Consider the following 13,244-nt stretch of genomic DNA (forward strand, 5'->3'; position numbering starts at 1 on the left):
CTACTTTGCTCAGTGAAAGAGGGTGGAGGTAGGAACTCCAGGATGAAGGGAAGACAACGAAGAAAAGAAAAAAATGCTTCAAAAGGAACGCATTAGTTACACAATTACGAATTAAACTGTATAGGTTCTGATAAAGGGGACATAGTTTTATAAAGGAAGACTGAAAATAAGGACAATTATTCTGGATGCCGCAGAGCATGTGCACTTGCAAAATGCAATGTGCGCATTTGTTACATCCAGTACGCCCACGTCCGTTTCAAGGTGTGTACAGAGCTGTGCCAGTTACACGGCCCCAATCGCATTATGAACAGTTTTCCATGCACAGTGTTGAAATCGGGTCTATGTGCATGCGTTCTATCTTTATATATTTATGAGCACCAGCTTCTAAAGCAATAGGTAGATCATAATATTCATTTATTGACCCTTCATCAGTGAAGGAAATTATTTTGGGAATAACACTTTTATTTATTATTACTACCATACCTGCTAGGAAAGGCCCAAACAAAACCCAAATGTGAGAAATAAGAGCACGTTGGCAACTTATGTCCATAAGAGTTCTTTCCAGGATCCTCACGTATAGTCCGAAAAGAAAAAAAAATTAGAAGCCACAAACGCGACGGCTCAGTGGGCGTGTAGCGCTGCCCTGTACATGAGACCACCGTCCAAAGCCGTCAAACCATTTCGAAGAATGCGGAATGTAACAAGCGCTTGCAGTGAAATTTCGGCACGCACTGAAGAACTTCAGATGTTGAAAACTATCTACTGACAACCCACTGTCCCCAGGGTTCTGTTTTCACATTTTACGTTGTCACTATTAATCACGTACGCCCTTCAACCGCGTATGACGTTCGAAAGCACTTGGTTTCGATTTAGCTTAACTATAGACTAAAACATTGGCTTAATTTCTCTTTAAATGCACTTCACCCTTGCCTAGACATTGCCTTACAATGTCCTTCAAGACATTTTCTATTGAACTTTCGTACCACGTGAACTTCCCCTAGCAGCGCCGTATTGAATTCATTTCATCTCAAAAGTGAAAGGTTGAGACTTGAGAGATCCATCGGCATTTTTAGAATTGCTAGAGAAGCAGTGCTTTCACACTTAAAGAAACGAAGAAATCGATATGACGGAGAAAGCCGGTGCAAAACCACTCACTGTGCCTGTAGAGGTCGGAGTACTCCTCAAGGTTTGAGTAGTGTCCAACCGTGAAGATCCTGGGCTCGAGCAGGTGGCTGAAAGTGGGCACGTCCCAGTGTTCGTAGCTGTGGCCGTCCGCCGTGGTGATCACCATGTTGGTGTGCGGCTTTTCGTCGTGACGCCACCAGGGCACTTGCGAGACAACGTGCAGCTTGCCGTTCTCGCCTTCCATGTGAGAACGGACCATTCCCAGGAAGCCGCCCTTCCACGCCATATACGCGTAGTACTTGGCGTAGTACGGGTACAGCGCTTTCAGCAGCTAAAGGAAGAGAAATAGGAAAGCTTTCAAAAATCCAGCTCTCTGTTTGCCTTTTTTTTTCTCTTATATACTTGCTTTAAGACACGTCCCATTTTCACTGTTAACTTATGGACCTCATCTGGCTCGCACCTCCTGTGTTTAATTGCTAAACTGTTGTAAGTTCCATGCAACTGTCAAATAAGCACCTCCCATTGTCCCTGCTTCGTCCCTGAGCTGATGTCTTCACGCAGCCCAGTAGGGGTACCCGCGTTATAACCAGTGCTTGTGTGTGTCTATCTTTTCTTCGTGGTTCGTCCCGTGGTTGCGCAACCTATACCTTCACAACATCATGTAACAACTATAGGCCCATCCCAAGTTTTATTGCAGTCTGAAATCGATTGCTTGATATTGGACTGGACGTGGTATTGATTTTTCGGCGACGACAGGTATGGCACTCGATCCCAGCTGAGCGTACATTTCTATGAGCATCGGAAAGCCGGCGCTCATATACAGAGCTAGCATTACAAATTGCCTAAAAGGCCAAGACAATGACTTACAGGCTTGAAGTTATGCCACTCGACGTCGCCAGTGAACTTGCCGAGACGGCTCGAGTACTTGAGAAGCCTGTAGCAGTACATGTTGAAGGGAATGCCCTTCGCTCGGCCAGCCTTGCATTTGTTGGCGAGCACATGCAGGAAAGTGCTGGTCAGGCGGTTCCTGCTGATCTCCTTGCCGGCGGCAGCGGCTGCCAGCTGTTCCTCGTCCTCATCCGTGTGCGTGAACTTGCCGTCAATAGTGATCTGCACGTAAGGAGTGAGTGCCAAAGGGTTACACTCCAACAAACTGGCGCAAGAAACGATTAACTGCCGCTCTGAGCCCTTCATCAAGTTAACCTTCTAGCCATCAGAAGGTCTTTGAAAGCTAATGTAGGAATACGGCTGGGTGAGAAGTTGAAAGCCATTAAGCAATGTTGAAGTGATGCCAAAAATGTCCCTCAAGTTAAGGGGTCTCAGAAGCCGTTTATAGGCTAATTTGATGGGCAAACACGTGGCCTGTGTTCCCTTATGTTGTCCCCGTTTCGCAGGTTTCTGTACCTTTAGTTCCTCCTGGAGTGGCATGCTAGACTCATAACCAGGCAGACCTCTCCTTTATTCTTAAAGTCTCTCTATCTCTATTTAGTTCCTCCTTCCCCAACGACCGACTCTCTGTATTTTATTCCACACTTTCGGGACACCACCAACTGCTGCCATCTGCATTTTAATATATAACTGACGGAAAACTGTAAAGCGTTCCGTGCAATGGTGCTAGAAGATGTTGATACTGATGGCGTACTTTTCCTACAACTTAAGAATGTGACTTAAAAAAAGCTGTCCCTTTTTCCTGTTTTCTACCTAGTTTGCCTCCTGACGTATAATATTCAAAAGCAATTATCAAATGTAGCGGATGAATAAAGATGAAAGTTGCAATTTTGTGCAAAAAGTTTGTTCACTTTCATATTGCTCACGACTGTATTATCGCCAGTTTCCAGGGCGGGCGAACGGCAATCGATGTGCACAGGGGCCCTTTCCGCCAACGATAACTGCGTTCGACTAGTGGGCATTACAGCACGTGGGTCCGACTTTTAACTCCAATTGCAGTGTATCGAGAGAGGGGAAGGAAAGAGAGGGTCGCCACATGGGGAATCAGGAGTGTAAAGCTAGTCGCGAGAGGGGCGGCATGCTCAGAGAATAGTGACTAGTGTGGATGGCAGCACCGGTTGAAATCGAGCAGTGGGGACTGGTCGCGACCCACCACGTTCAATGCAAATGGCAGACACCACCATCCTGAAGTATATGAGTGGCGTGGCGTTTCTCCTCTCAGATATGCAATCGGAAAGCCGTCGATAACAAACCCTGCTGCTGAAGAAGCATGAAGCCCTTTAGCTGTCTTTGAATATCGCGTTTCATTGGCGAAACCGCGGTGTGAGTTTTTAATGGCAGTCAACAATTCTATGAAGTCAACGCGAGGTCAACACGTGGTCAACACGTAGTATGAGTAGTCAACACGTGATAGTCAATAATACTATGGAGAGAATACATAGTGCAGTGGTTGCGGGCGTTCTCAGCTGAGGCGCTTAGAAAAGCAATTGGCAAGGAAAAACAGCAGAAAAGGCGAGGCATTACGAAACTGAAAAGAAGGATGTTAAATGGCACAAGCAAAATGAACGGCAGAGTCTCACACTACTCTGGGCCACCACAAAGAGAACAAAAGAGGGTGAAGCCTGTGTGTTAGCCAATGTTTAGACAAGAGGACTTGTCATCCCCAGCGAAGACAAGTCCTATTGCCGAAACGTCGGCTAGTATCCTGAGGCTTCCCCGTCCCTGGTTCACTTTCCCTATGGACTACTATGGGTCATTCCCAAGCGGCACAGGTAATCGGCACAATATTGCAAATGGATGATTTCACCATGGTCCTTTGTAAGGCTGGTCTTTGCCAATACGTTCCCAATATTCAGCCGATTGCTTGTGCTGCTTGCGTTGGCGAAGCAAAATTGTGGAGAGTCACTCACACTTGTCTGGCCTTCGCAGCTGGATCCGTAGTGAAGGTTAAGCTTAGCGTCGACGTGATCGCCTGTGTAGAAGGTGGCCAAGTCGGTCCTCGTCCAGTCTGGCTTAGGGAACTTCGCAGAGGCGTCGAGGCAGATCTGTAAAGTGAAATAAAAAAGAAGTGCTTCGTTGGATTCCTTCAAAGTTGCATCCACGCACCCGAAGGCTGTTGATCTGACCTCAGCCAGGTTTTAAACACCCCTGCCAGCTTCGGATTCATAGAGCCGCATCAATAGCAGGTCTATTTTCGCTGAGAATTCGGATACTCAGGTGGACACTTATGAAGAGGCCCTTTTCGGACCCCAAGTGCGAAGTCCGTGGGCGCTATGATCAATATTCAGTGCTCCTTATCTGGAATACATGCCGTGAAGATTGGGGATTCAGACGCCATTCATGGGCCATTTTGCAAATATCCATCGTGCATAGATTCAACTACTGTACCTAAAGGCGTTAGGTGAACGCCATGCGTAAGAAAAAAGAAGCGGTGGCGGCTGAGGTGGTATAAGGCGTCAGTCAAACGTGACATAAGCTCCGCACCGACGTGGGTTCTATCAGGTTTATAAAAAGTATTTTCATCTTTCGGGAATATGACAACACTTAGGAAAAAGATTCTACTCTTTTTCGGCATGGCTTACGACGATGGTTTTGCCTTCAATTTTGACATAAAGTTCGCCTCGCTTTAGGGGCGATCTGGCTGAGATTGCCGAAATGAGAGCTAAAAGCCTATGATGCTTAAGAGTCGTAGGACGGCCGCCGGCCGCTGCGACAGCGCATGCTCAGCGCTTCTTGGGTGCCGTTAGAATACAGATGGAAGCCGACGTTGAAAACGCGCTTCCTTATTGCTGACGTCCGCGCCCGGTGGTGGCCACTGGTGGAACGGGTTTCCTTTGCCAAACCACACGTCCCGCTATGGTTAGTCTGGCGAACAAGAACAGCGTGTGTTGTAGATTGTCTCCCTGCGTTCTCTCTCATCGCACGGCAATGACGTGGCAGCTCTGGCCTGTGATAACCGCGAAACCTCGTTCGCTTGGGTGCAAGTTGGGATTCATCTTCAACTAGTAGGCGCTGCGCCTATACAATGCGTTCAAGAAAGAAAAAAGCACCTGCACTCCTCCTGTGATGTCACGTGCCTTGCCTGGTTGACCATACCGTGGCATGGATTTAGACCACAATACTCTACAAGTGACGGTCACCAAGATCTTGGCGGCCGTCACTTCAAAAGTATTATGCTCTGAATTCATGCCGCGGTATACGGTCAACCATGCAAGGTGCGTGACGTCACAGGAGGGATACAGGTGCCTTTTTTTCCAGTAGGCACTGGCCTATTGCTAGCTGATGGGGCTCTTAAGGCGTGACATATATACAGGGGATTACCGGAGCTTTATAGAAAATACGAGGGAAACCTAGTCACATTGCGATATCCCGGCCTTATGCGTGAATGTACAGCCATCCAGAGAGTTAAGTGGAGCGCTGGAACGGCATGTTCTCTTGAGCGCTTCTGACATTTGTCAGTGCCTGCTGGGATTGGTCTAGGTTTACAAGACACGAGAAGCCAACCACGGTCCATGCGAACGTTCACTCACGATAAGGTGTTCTGAGCCACGCACACTACTCGCAAATGATGTCAGTGACTGCCGGTGGGCAATTCCCAAAGCAGCACAAGTGATTGGCCCAATACTGCAAATGGATGGTTTCACTGTGGTCCTTTGCAGGAGCGACCTTTGCCAATATATTTTCAATATTGGGCCGATTGGCTGTGCTACTTGTGCCAAGCCCTGTAGAGATGTGTAAGGCCATCTGTACGTCGCTATTCGCGTCTTTAATTACGTGCAGATGGTTGTCCGGGGGTGGGGGGGGGGGGGTGGGGGGGCTCACCTTGAGGTGTTCGTGCTCTTCCTTCTTGAACGGCGAGCGGTCGTAGAAGAACTGCACCTTGTGGTTGAAGAGGTCATGGTTGAAGGAGTACCTCAGCTCGGCGGACACCTTGCGTTCCTTATTGTCCCCCTTGAGGTTCAAGCCCAAGTGGACCACGTGGGTGGAGGGAACCTCGGGATCTTCACCGATTTGGTCGTGGACTGGGAAGTCGCTATGCCTTTCGTCGTCGTGCTCCAGGAACTTGTAAGAAATTTCGAAGTCCACCTGGAAAGCCCAGTGTAACAGTTTGCAGGCAGTCGTAGTGAGTGTTGATTCAGTGGACGTGCATTGGACGAATCAGTTTTCTTAAGCCCCTAGGTCGGCAGTTTTAACTCAAGAAGTGAAAACAGCGCGGGTAGTGAGCACACAAAAGTATGTGACTCTATCACCCGTCGGCCCCAACTTTGAGGCCTCAAAATTATGGCAAGATATAAAGCGAAACGCTAGACAGTGGAAATCTACCAAATATCCTTCAATCCTCAACGTAGTCAGGTGCTGTTATTTCTTGCTGTGATTGAACTGTGCTTCACGACTCGATGTGGCGGATCAGTGGTTATCGCCTTCCGCTGCTCAGCCTAAGATAATGTGATCGTGTCTTGCTTTTCGATAGAGGAGCAATACAAAAATATCCATGTGCTGTGGGATGCAAGAGAAAGTTAAAGAATTTCCTTCGAAATTCGATACTGCGGCTCGGAACCCTGCAGTTGCTCCGATGGGAATTCCGAGGGCACGGGCCCAAATTAATTCGGTTCCGTTCCCTACCCAGTTGAAAAACGCAAAAGAAAAGCTGATATGATTTCCTTGATGTTTCCGACGAAAAATTTGGAGTAACAAGAAAAATTTTGTGTATATCAGAATTTCGCGCAGTTGCTACAGAAAAGTACTACCAAACTAGGATGCAAGTAAAGAAAAAAGCGGCTTTTCCCCGCGAAAGGACTCCCTCCTAGCTAATGGCATTGACCGATTCCCATGAACCTGCTAGCCTTGCATTGCAGGGACTGGCAGATGAAAGGGGATAGCCCCTTACCTGCATTATTGGGATAATCACGACCCTTCATTACCACGCTACTCACTTTAGCAGGGGTCGTGAGAATCGGCCTTCGCCATTGGCAGGAAGGCGGTCGTTTGACGGGGAAAAGCCGCGTTTTTTTAAAACTTGTATCCGACTATATGGCGACTGCAGAAAAGTACTGCAGAAAAAAACTGTAGTACTCCAGAAAAAAAAATGCTACATACCAACAGAAAAACTTGTCGTAACAACAAACCAACCGAAAAATTTGTCCTAATGACAAACCGACAGGATATTTTGTCGTATTTTGACACAGTTCTGTCGTTTTTTCCGACTGGGATATACATACGCCCGCCCTCACAGCCGATGTGCAACTCCGAGGCGTTAAACAATACGCCTTGTAAGTTCCGTAAAGTGCACTGATGATGAACTAGTTGGCACAGACGATGGTAGAGGGGGCAGTCGTGCAAAGTCGTACGTGTTAGAACACGCCCATAGTGGCACCCGTACTCTGCGTAGCACTGAATAAGGGCGATGAGTGACGCAACACCTAGGAGCCGTAAGCGTGAGTACCTTAACCGCTCTCTGCTTTGTGTGCGTATGCGCCGTTTCTGTGTTCCCTCATACAATGAACGACGTTGTACAAAACTTCTAAAGACGAGTGTACTGTGCCTTTTTACGGCTCTGCAAAGGTCGCAGAATACTTTTAACCATACTTCTATCAGCGATGGCGTTTTTGTTCCGTGAACCGAGTGCCTGATAAGTGTGCTTCTAAAGCCGACTTCAGGCGAAGCGCACCTCTTTGGTAGGATCTTCCGCCGCGGGCGCCAGGGACAGCTTCACGTCGCGGTAGTTCCAAAAGGGGTTGATGACCAGGTACTGGAGGCGATCCCGGGGCGTCATCCTGTAGTAAAGCTCACGCATGGCTCGGTGCAGATTTCTGCTGATCACGTGACCCTTGGCACGCAGGCTGATGCCGAGGAGGTCATCGAAGTAGTGCTTGTCCAGCTGCGTACGACCCCGAGTAAAGAAAAAAATATTTCAATACATACTGCATATATAGCCGACATTCTCTGACCCGCGCATTCAACTACGTCGCAAGTGCAGGGCTTGTAGCGGACAAGCAAGCAATGAAGTCATAGAGAGAGCTGCGATGCTACTGCCATAGGCTATTTGAAATCGATTTCCAGTAAGTGTGCCGACAAAACGGATTAAGAGAGAAAGACAGAAAGAAGAAAAGGAAGGAAGAAAGAAAGAAGAAAGAAAAGAAAGAAAGAAAGAAAGAAAGAAAGAAAGAAAGAAAGAAAGAAAGAAAGAAAGAAAGAAAGAAAGAAAGAAAGAAAGAAAGAAAGAAAGAAAGAAAGAAAGAAAGAAAAAATTGGCTGTCGCTCTTTTGCTCGCTGTTTTTGTTCAATATGATTGCGCCACGATGGCGCGCATAACGCAGGCAGGATGAAGTGCTCTCTCATTTCATTCTCTTGGTAACTCCTATGTGCAGGGAATCATGTACAACATTCTTGGACAAAAATTTTGAACATTCGAAAATTTTAAGCTTATGTTACGGAAATATTGAAAGTAATGGTCTAATCTTCCGACGTGTAGCAAAGGCATTTTTTTTTAAAGTCTTTCCTTCGCTCGCATGGAGCAGTTAAGACTGCCTCAGAAAAGCAATGGGGAACGTTTTTGACGGCCGCAAAAACGGTAACAGCGAAAAAGTGCTAGCATGTTGACGGGAGATGTGCGGGTATATAACTTTTATAGTGAAATCTTACAATGTATGAAAAAATGGCGTTCATAAACTCTTTCCCGTTAAAGAAATTCTTTTGTCCACAATTGTTGGGTATGAATACAGGAAACGATTTGCCAGCACACAGTAATTGCTCCCAAAGTTTTAAAGCTGAATTTAAACTCAATGCCCCTCTTAGACATTACGCTCATTGCTGAAGCGAAAGTAAATTGATTTCCTGGTTTCCAGCAAGTAGTTTGTAATAAGGGAGTAATTACTCATATGCATCCACCCAAGCGCAGCCATACGGCTACAAAGGAAAGCTATACAGCTTCCTCAGAAACTTCGTAGTTAAAGAAAAATTCGTCCGGGTCCGGGGTTCGAACCCGGGACCACCGCTTCACCGGAGCAGTCGCTCTACCAACTGAGCTAACCGGGACGGCAAGCATATGGTAGGGCGAGAGCGAATTGATCAATTGGCTGCGCTCGGGTGGATGCCAATGAGCAATTACTCCCTTATTACAAATTTACTCCACCTTGGGGGATTCCCCTAAACATTTGACCAGCAAGTAGTTTGTAGAGGCACGTTACTCGTGCCTCTACAAACTCCGCTTTCTCTCTGGCTCACCGGATGCAATTCTTCGGGCCTGTAGAGAGGCTTCATTCCGTTGGCAAATGCGGCGAATGCCTGGGTCGGGTCGGTGTTCATGTCGAAAGGCAGGGCAAATGTGAACGGTTGGAACGTGTGGACGGCAAAGTTCCAGGGCAGGTGCAGAGGGCGATGAAGCTTCAGCTTGCCCTCCAGGGGAGCCAGCGTTGCCTGCATGTCGAGCGGCCACGAGATGATGGTCTTTGAGGTGTAGCCCGTTCCCAGGGCTTGGTGCGTGAACTGAGGCGAGAAGCCGATCGTCTGGTATGACGCGGATTCGTATCTGGTTTGGCAGTCGGAGAAAGAAAAGAAAGCAAGCAGTGTAGTTAATTGTACATCAAGCAACCGTAACGCGCGTGTTAAGTCGCAGTCACCGGGAAGGTGAAAGGCAGCCGGCCAGTCGTTTGATACAATGACAAATGCCCCTGGTGCCAAGAAACACCCCCGCTGTATCACATAACGTGGTCATGCCAGAAGATAGACGTGGTAACCGTTGTATCAATCCCGAGTGCGGAGCAGTGGGAGGGAGGGCTCTCCAGCGATCGCCGCGGTGGACCAAGAAGGTCTGATTCGTCCAGCACAACTGGCAGCAGCATCCAGCGGAGCCCTGGACTAAGGGCAACCGACCGTTGTGCAAGAAGATGGCCGAAGCCATCTGAAGACCGCAGAAAACCAACGAATCTAGAGTTCAATAAAGTTTTTCACTCATTCACTCGCTTGAGGCGGAAGATACGACAATATCAGAGTCGGATGTGACTTCACTCGGCAGTGAAGCCTCTCTGACATGCACGACCGCCTCACACACACACACACACACCCTCCGCGACCATAAAATATTCCCTTGTTGAAGCTTTTCTTCTAACCAACATCATAAGTTCCCCAAAAGGTGAACCTCAAGTTGAAGCTGATGATGATGATGATGATGGATTTTTGTTGTACAAAGGCAGCCAAAGAGCGCTATGACATAAGGTACATTGTTGTGCGCAAAATGGGGTCAGAGAGCCATTTCGCAAGCTTTGCACCCGAAATAAGACGAGCACCAGACCAGGAGATAGTTTGTACCCATTGCATCCCAGGTGGGTACCCGGCGGTACATGGGATCGAACCCCGCCCCTACCGCGTGCGAGGCGCATGCTCAGACCACTAGGCCACCGATGTGGTATGCAAGTTGGAGCTAACCAAACATCCAAAAGCGAAAGAAATTCATCCATCTGGTTTGTTTAATGCATACCGCCGCGTGTCATGGTTCATTGCTGCCAAGCTCTGTTTTTAAGTTGAATCCTACTCCTACATTGATCCTTCTTTCACCATGCATTGCTGCCGTAGCACGAGCAGATGTGGCAGGGATGCTCACCAGCATGCCCAGTTTTCCTGGACGTCTTTAACTAGTGTCCGTCAGTAGCGAGCAGCACGTTTCTCAATGGGAATATTTGGGTTTGTAATTAAGGCAGAGCTAAAGGGTGCTGTGAGGTGGTGCGCGAAAATGTGATACCGATGGCCTCCTATTCCTAGGCGTCGCATAATCGGACTTAATGATTCCTGCGCGCTGACTGACTACACCTTACGGCCATAGGAAATCAGTGGGGAGCAACAAGAATTCGAAATTCCCGTGGAAATGTGTAACGCTCAGCGCCATGCAGTACGCAGTGGCAGTAACGCAAACTAGAAGGGCTTGTGCCGATTTTCTGGGCTTACTTAAATTCTGGCAAATGCATACCCAACAATTCTGCACGAAAGCATTTTTGAATGGGAAAAAGCATATGAACACATTTTTGTCATACATTGTAAGATTTCGCTATTACAATCAATATATCCTCAGGTCGCCCGTCGGCAGACGCGTTTTTTTTTGCTATTTTTCTCGCTATAGTAAAAGGTGTTCCACATTATTTTTATATGGCAGTCTTTGACTGCTCGATGCGAGTGATGGAAAAACTTTAAAAGAAACATTTTGCTTCACATCGGAGGAATGGGCCACTACCTTCTATACCTCCATAAAAGTACCTTACAATTTTCCAATATTCAAAACTTTGTTCAAGAATGTTTTAGATGTTTCGCCCAAGAACAAAGGTCGATCTCATCTCTCACTCTCAGCTGCTTTTCCTGCTTCTTTCTTTTTGTGCCACAAAGCACATTCTTCTCTTTGCGCTTACACCATCCGTCCGCGCATTTACCTGTTGTCGACTGCGGCATGAAAGCTGAACACTGCGAACCGCGGCTTTCTTTACAAAAGCGATGGCTTTCGCGACCACACCGTAAATAAACAAACAAATCTGGAGGCACAAATGCAGGCACACAATCTCAAGTGCATCAACAGCTTTTAAGGTTCATACATGCGTTTAACTCGGGAATTAAAAAAGATAGAAGAAAACCAATGGATACTTCAGATAGAGGAGGAAAGAATGAACCTAGAAGCCAAGTTTGATGACTGAGGCGAAACGCAAGAGGCGCCCGTGTGCTGTACGATGTCAGTGCACGTTAAAGATCCCCAGGTGGTCGAAATTATTCCGGAGATCTCCACTACAGCACCCCTTCCCCCTTTCTTCTTTCACTCCTACCTTCTTCCCTTCCCTTACGGCGCGGTTCAGGTGTCCACCGAGATATGCGAGACAGATACTGCCCCATTTCCTTTCCTCAAAAACCAATTTACCAAATTTAGCAATTTAGATTAATTAGTTAATTAATTATACGAAAAAACGTCCAAATTGCGTCGAAATAGCACGGACGTTGATATAGCCACGGGAACGGTGTGACGTCACATCCACCGGAAGTCGTCAAGGCATAGTGAAAACAGTTACAGAATGGTCGGAAAAACTTCGGATTTGTGTTAAATTAGATGGAAAAATGTGCAATTAACCGTAATTAGCACTTAGGATCCCCGAAAGATGTATAATTTGGGTATCGATATAGCCACGGGAACGGTGTGACGTCACATCCACCGGAAGTCGTCACGTCATAGTGTCCTCAGGTTTCGCCTCTCAACACTTTAGTTGCCAAAGTCTCCTCGCAGTTTTTCACACACGGTATGTGAGACACACCAGTTTGGAGGTTGTAATAAGGGAGTAATTACTCATTGGCATCCACCCGAGCGCAGCCATACGGCTACAAAGGAAAGCTATACAGCTTTCACAGAACCTTCGTAGTTAAAGAAAAATTCGTCCTGGTCCGGGGTTCGAGCCCAGGACCACCGCTTCACCGGAGCAGTCGCTCTACCAATTGAGCTAACCAGGACGGCAAGCTTATGGTAGGGCGAGAGCGAATTGATCAAAAACTCGAAGTGGGAACAGTGTTGGCCAGTGTTGGTCAGTGTTGGTGGGAACAGTGTTGGTCGCAGCCGTATGGCTGCGCTCGGGTCGATGCCAATGAGTAATTACTCCCTTATTACAAATCTACTCCACCTTGGGGGATTCCCCTAAACATTTGATCAACAGTTTGGAGGTTGTCTGCATTGTAGAAACGTGGCACGACACTCACACGTAGTGTCGCTTGAGTTGCAAGGTGAGCTCCGCTTTGTCGTTAGCCTCGAGGTCCAGATTGTGGATCTGGGCGTAGAAGAAGTCCGCTTGCTTGAAATCGAAGAAGACGGGCACGCCCATGTCTGTAGCGGTCGCCCACGCCTTGTCGTGGCTCAAGTAGTAGTGCTTCTTGTGGTCATGTCCTTCACCCAGGAGCTTCTTGGCAGCCTTCTCAGGATGATCTGGGGGCAGAAAGAACGAGCGCGATTTGCTTTAGGCTTCGGAGTAGGGCTTAGAGCAAGGCAGTTACACTTCCAAGGAGTGGTGAGTATTCTAAGGGCTCCGCTTCCTTCATTGCGAGCACTACCTTGTGCAAGGGAAAAGAATACGTTACTAGCATACTAAACGGGTGCAACACAAGGAACGTCAGATACTCGTTTGCAAACATTGGCTCGTCGGCGAGTGCAAAGTGTG

The 13,244-nt window shown here is 47.5% G+C and overlaps 1 protein-coding gene across 1 annotated transcript in view; it reads right to left on the minus strand.

Annotated features, from left to right (window-relative positions):
• The window catches only part of LOC149365765 (vitellogenin-6-like), a 41,118-nt gene that overhangs the window by 2,002 nt on the left and 25,872 nt on the right, over positions 1 to 13,244 (minus strand). The window contains exons 16-22 of the mRNA XM_089545910.1: positions 12,790 to 13,012; positions 9,298 to 9,601; positions 7,742 to 7,951; positions 5,896 to 6,159; positions 3,984 to 4,118; positions 1,993 to 2,235; positions 1,156 to 1,456 (exon numbers count right to left, since the gene is read on the minus strand). Of these exons, the coding sequence (XP_089402036.1) occupies positions 1,156 to 1,456; positions 1,993 to 2,235; positions 3,984 to 4,118; positions 5,896 to 6,159; positions 7,742 to 7,951; positions 9,298 to 9,601; positions 12,790 to 13,012 (1,680 nt within the window). The remainder of the gene's footprint in view (positions 1 to 1,155; positions 1,457 to 1,992; positions 2,236 to 3,983; positions 4,119 to 5,895; positions 6,160 to 7,741; positions 7,952 to 9,297; positions 9,602 to 12,789; positions 13,013 to 13,244) is intronic.

The sequence above is a fragment of the Amblyomma mixtum genome, chromosome 1, assembly GCF_055824585.1.
Source record: "Amblyomma mixtum isolate Tamu chromosome 1, ASM5582458v1, whole genome shotgun sequence".
NCBI classification, from domain to species: domain Eukaryota; kingdom Metazoa; phylum Arthropoda; class Arachnida; order Ixodida; family Ixodidae; genus Amblyomma; species Amblyomma mixtum.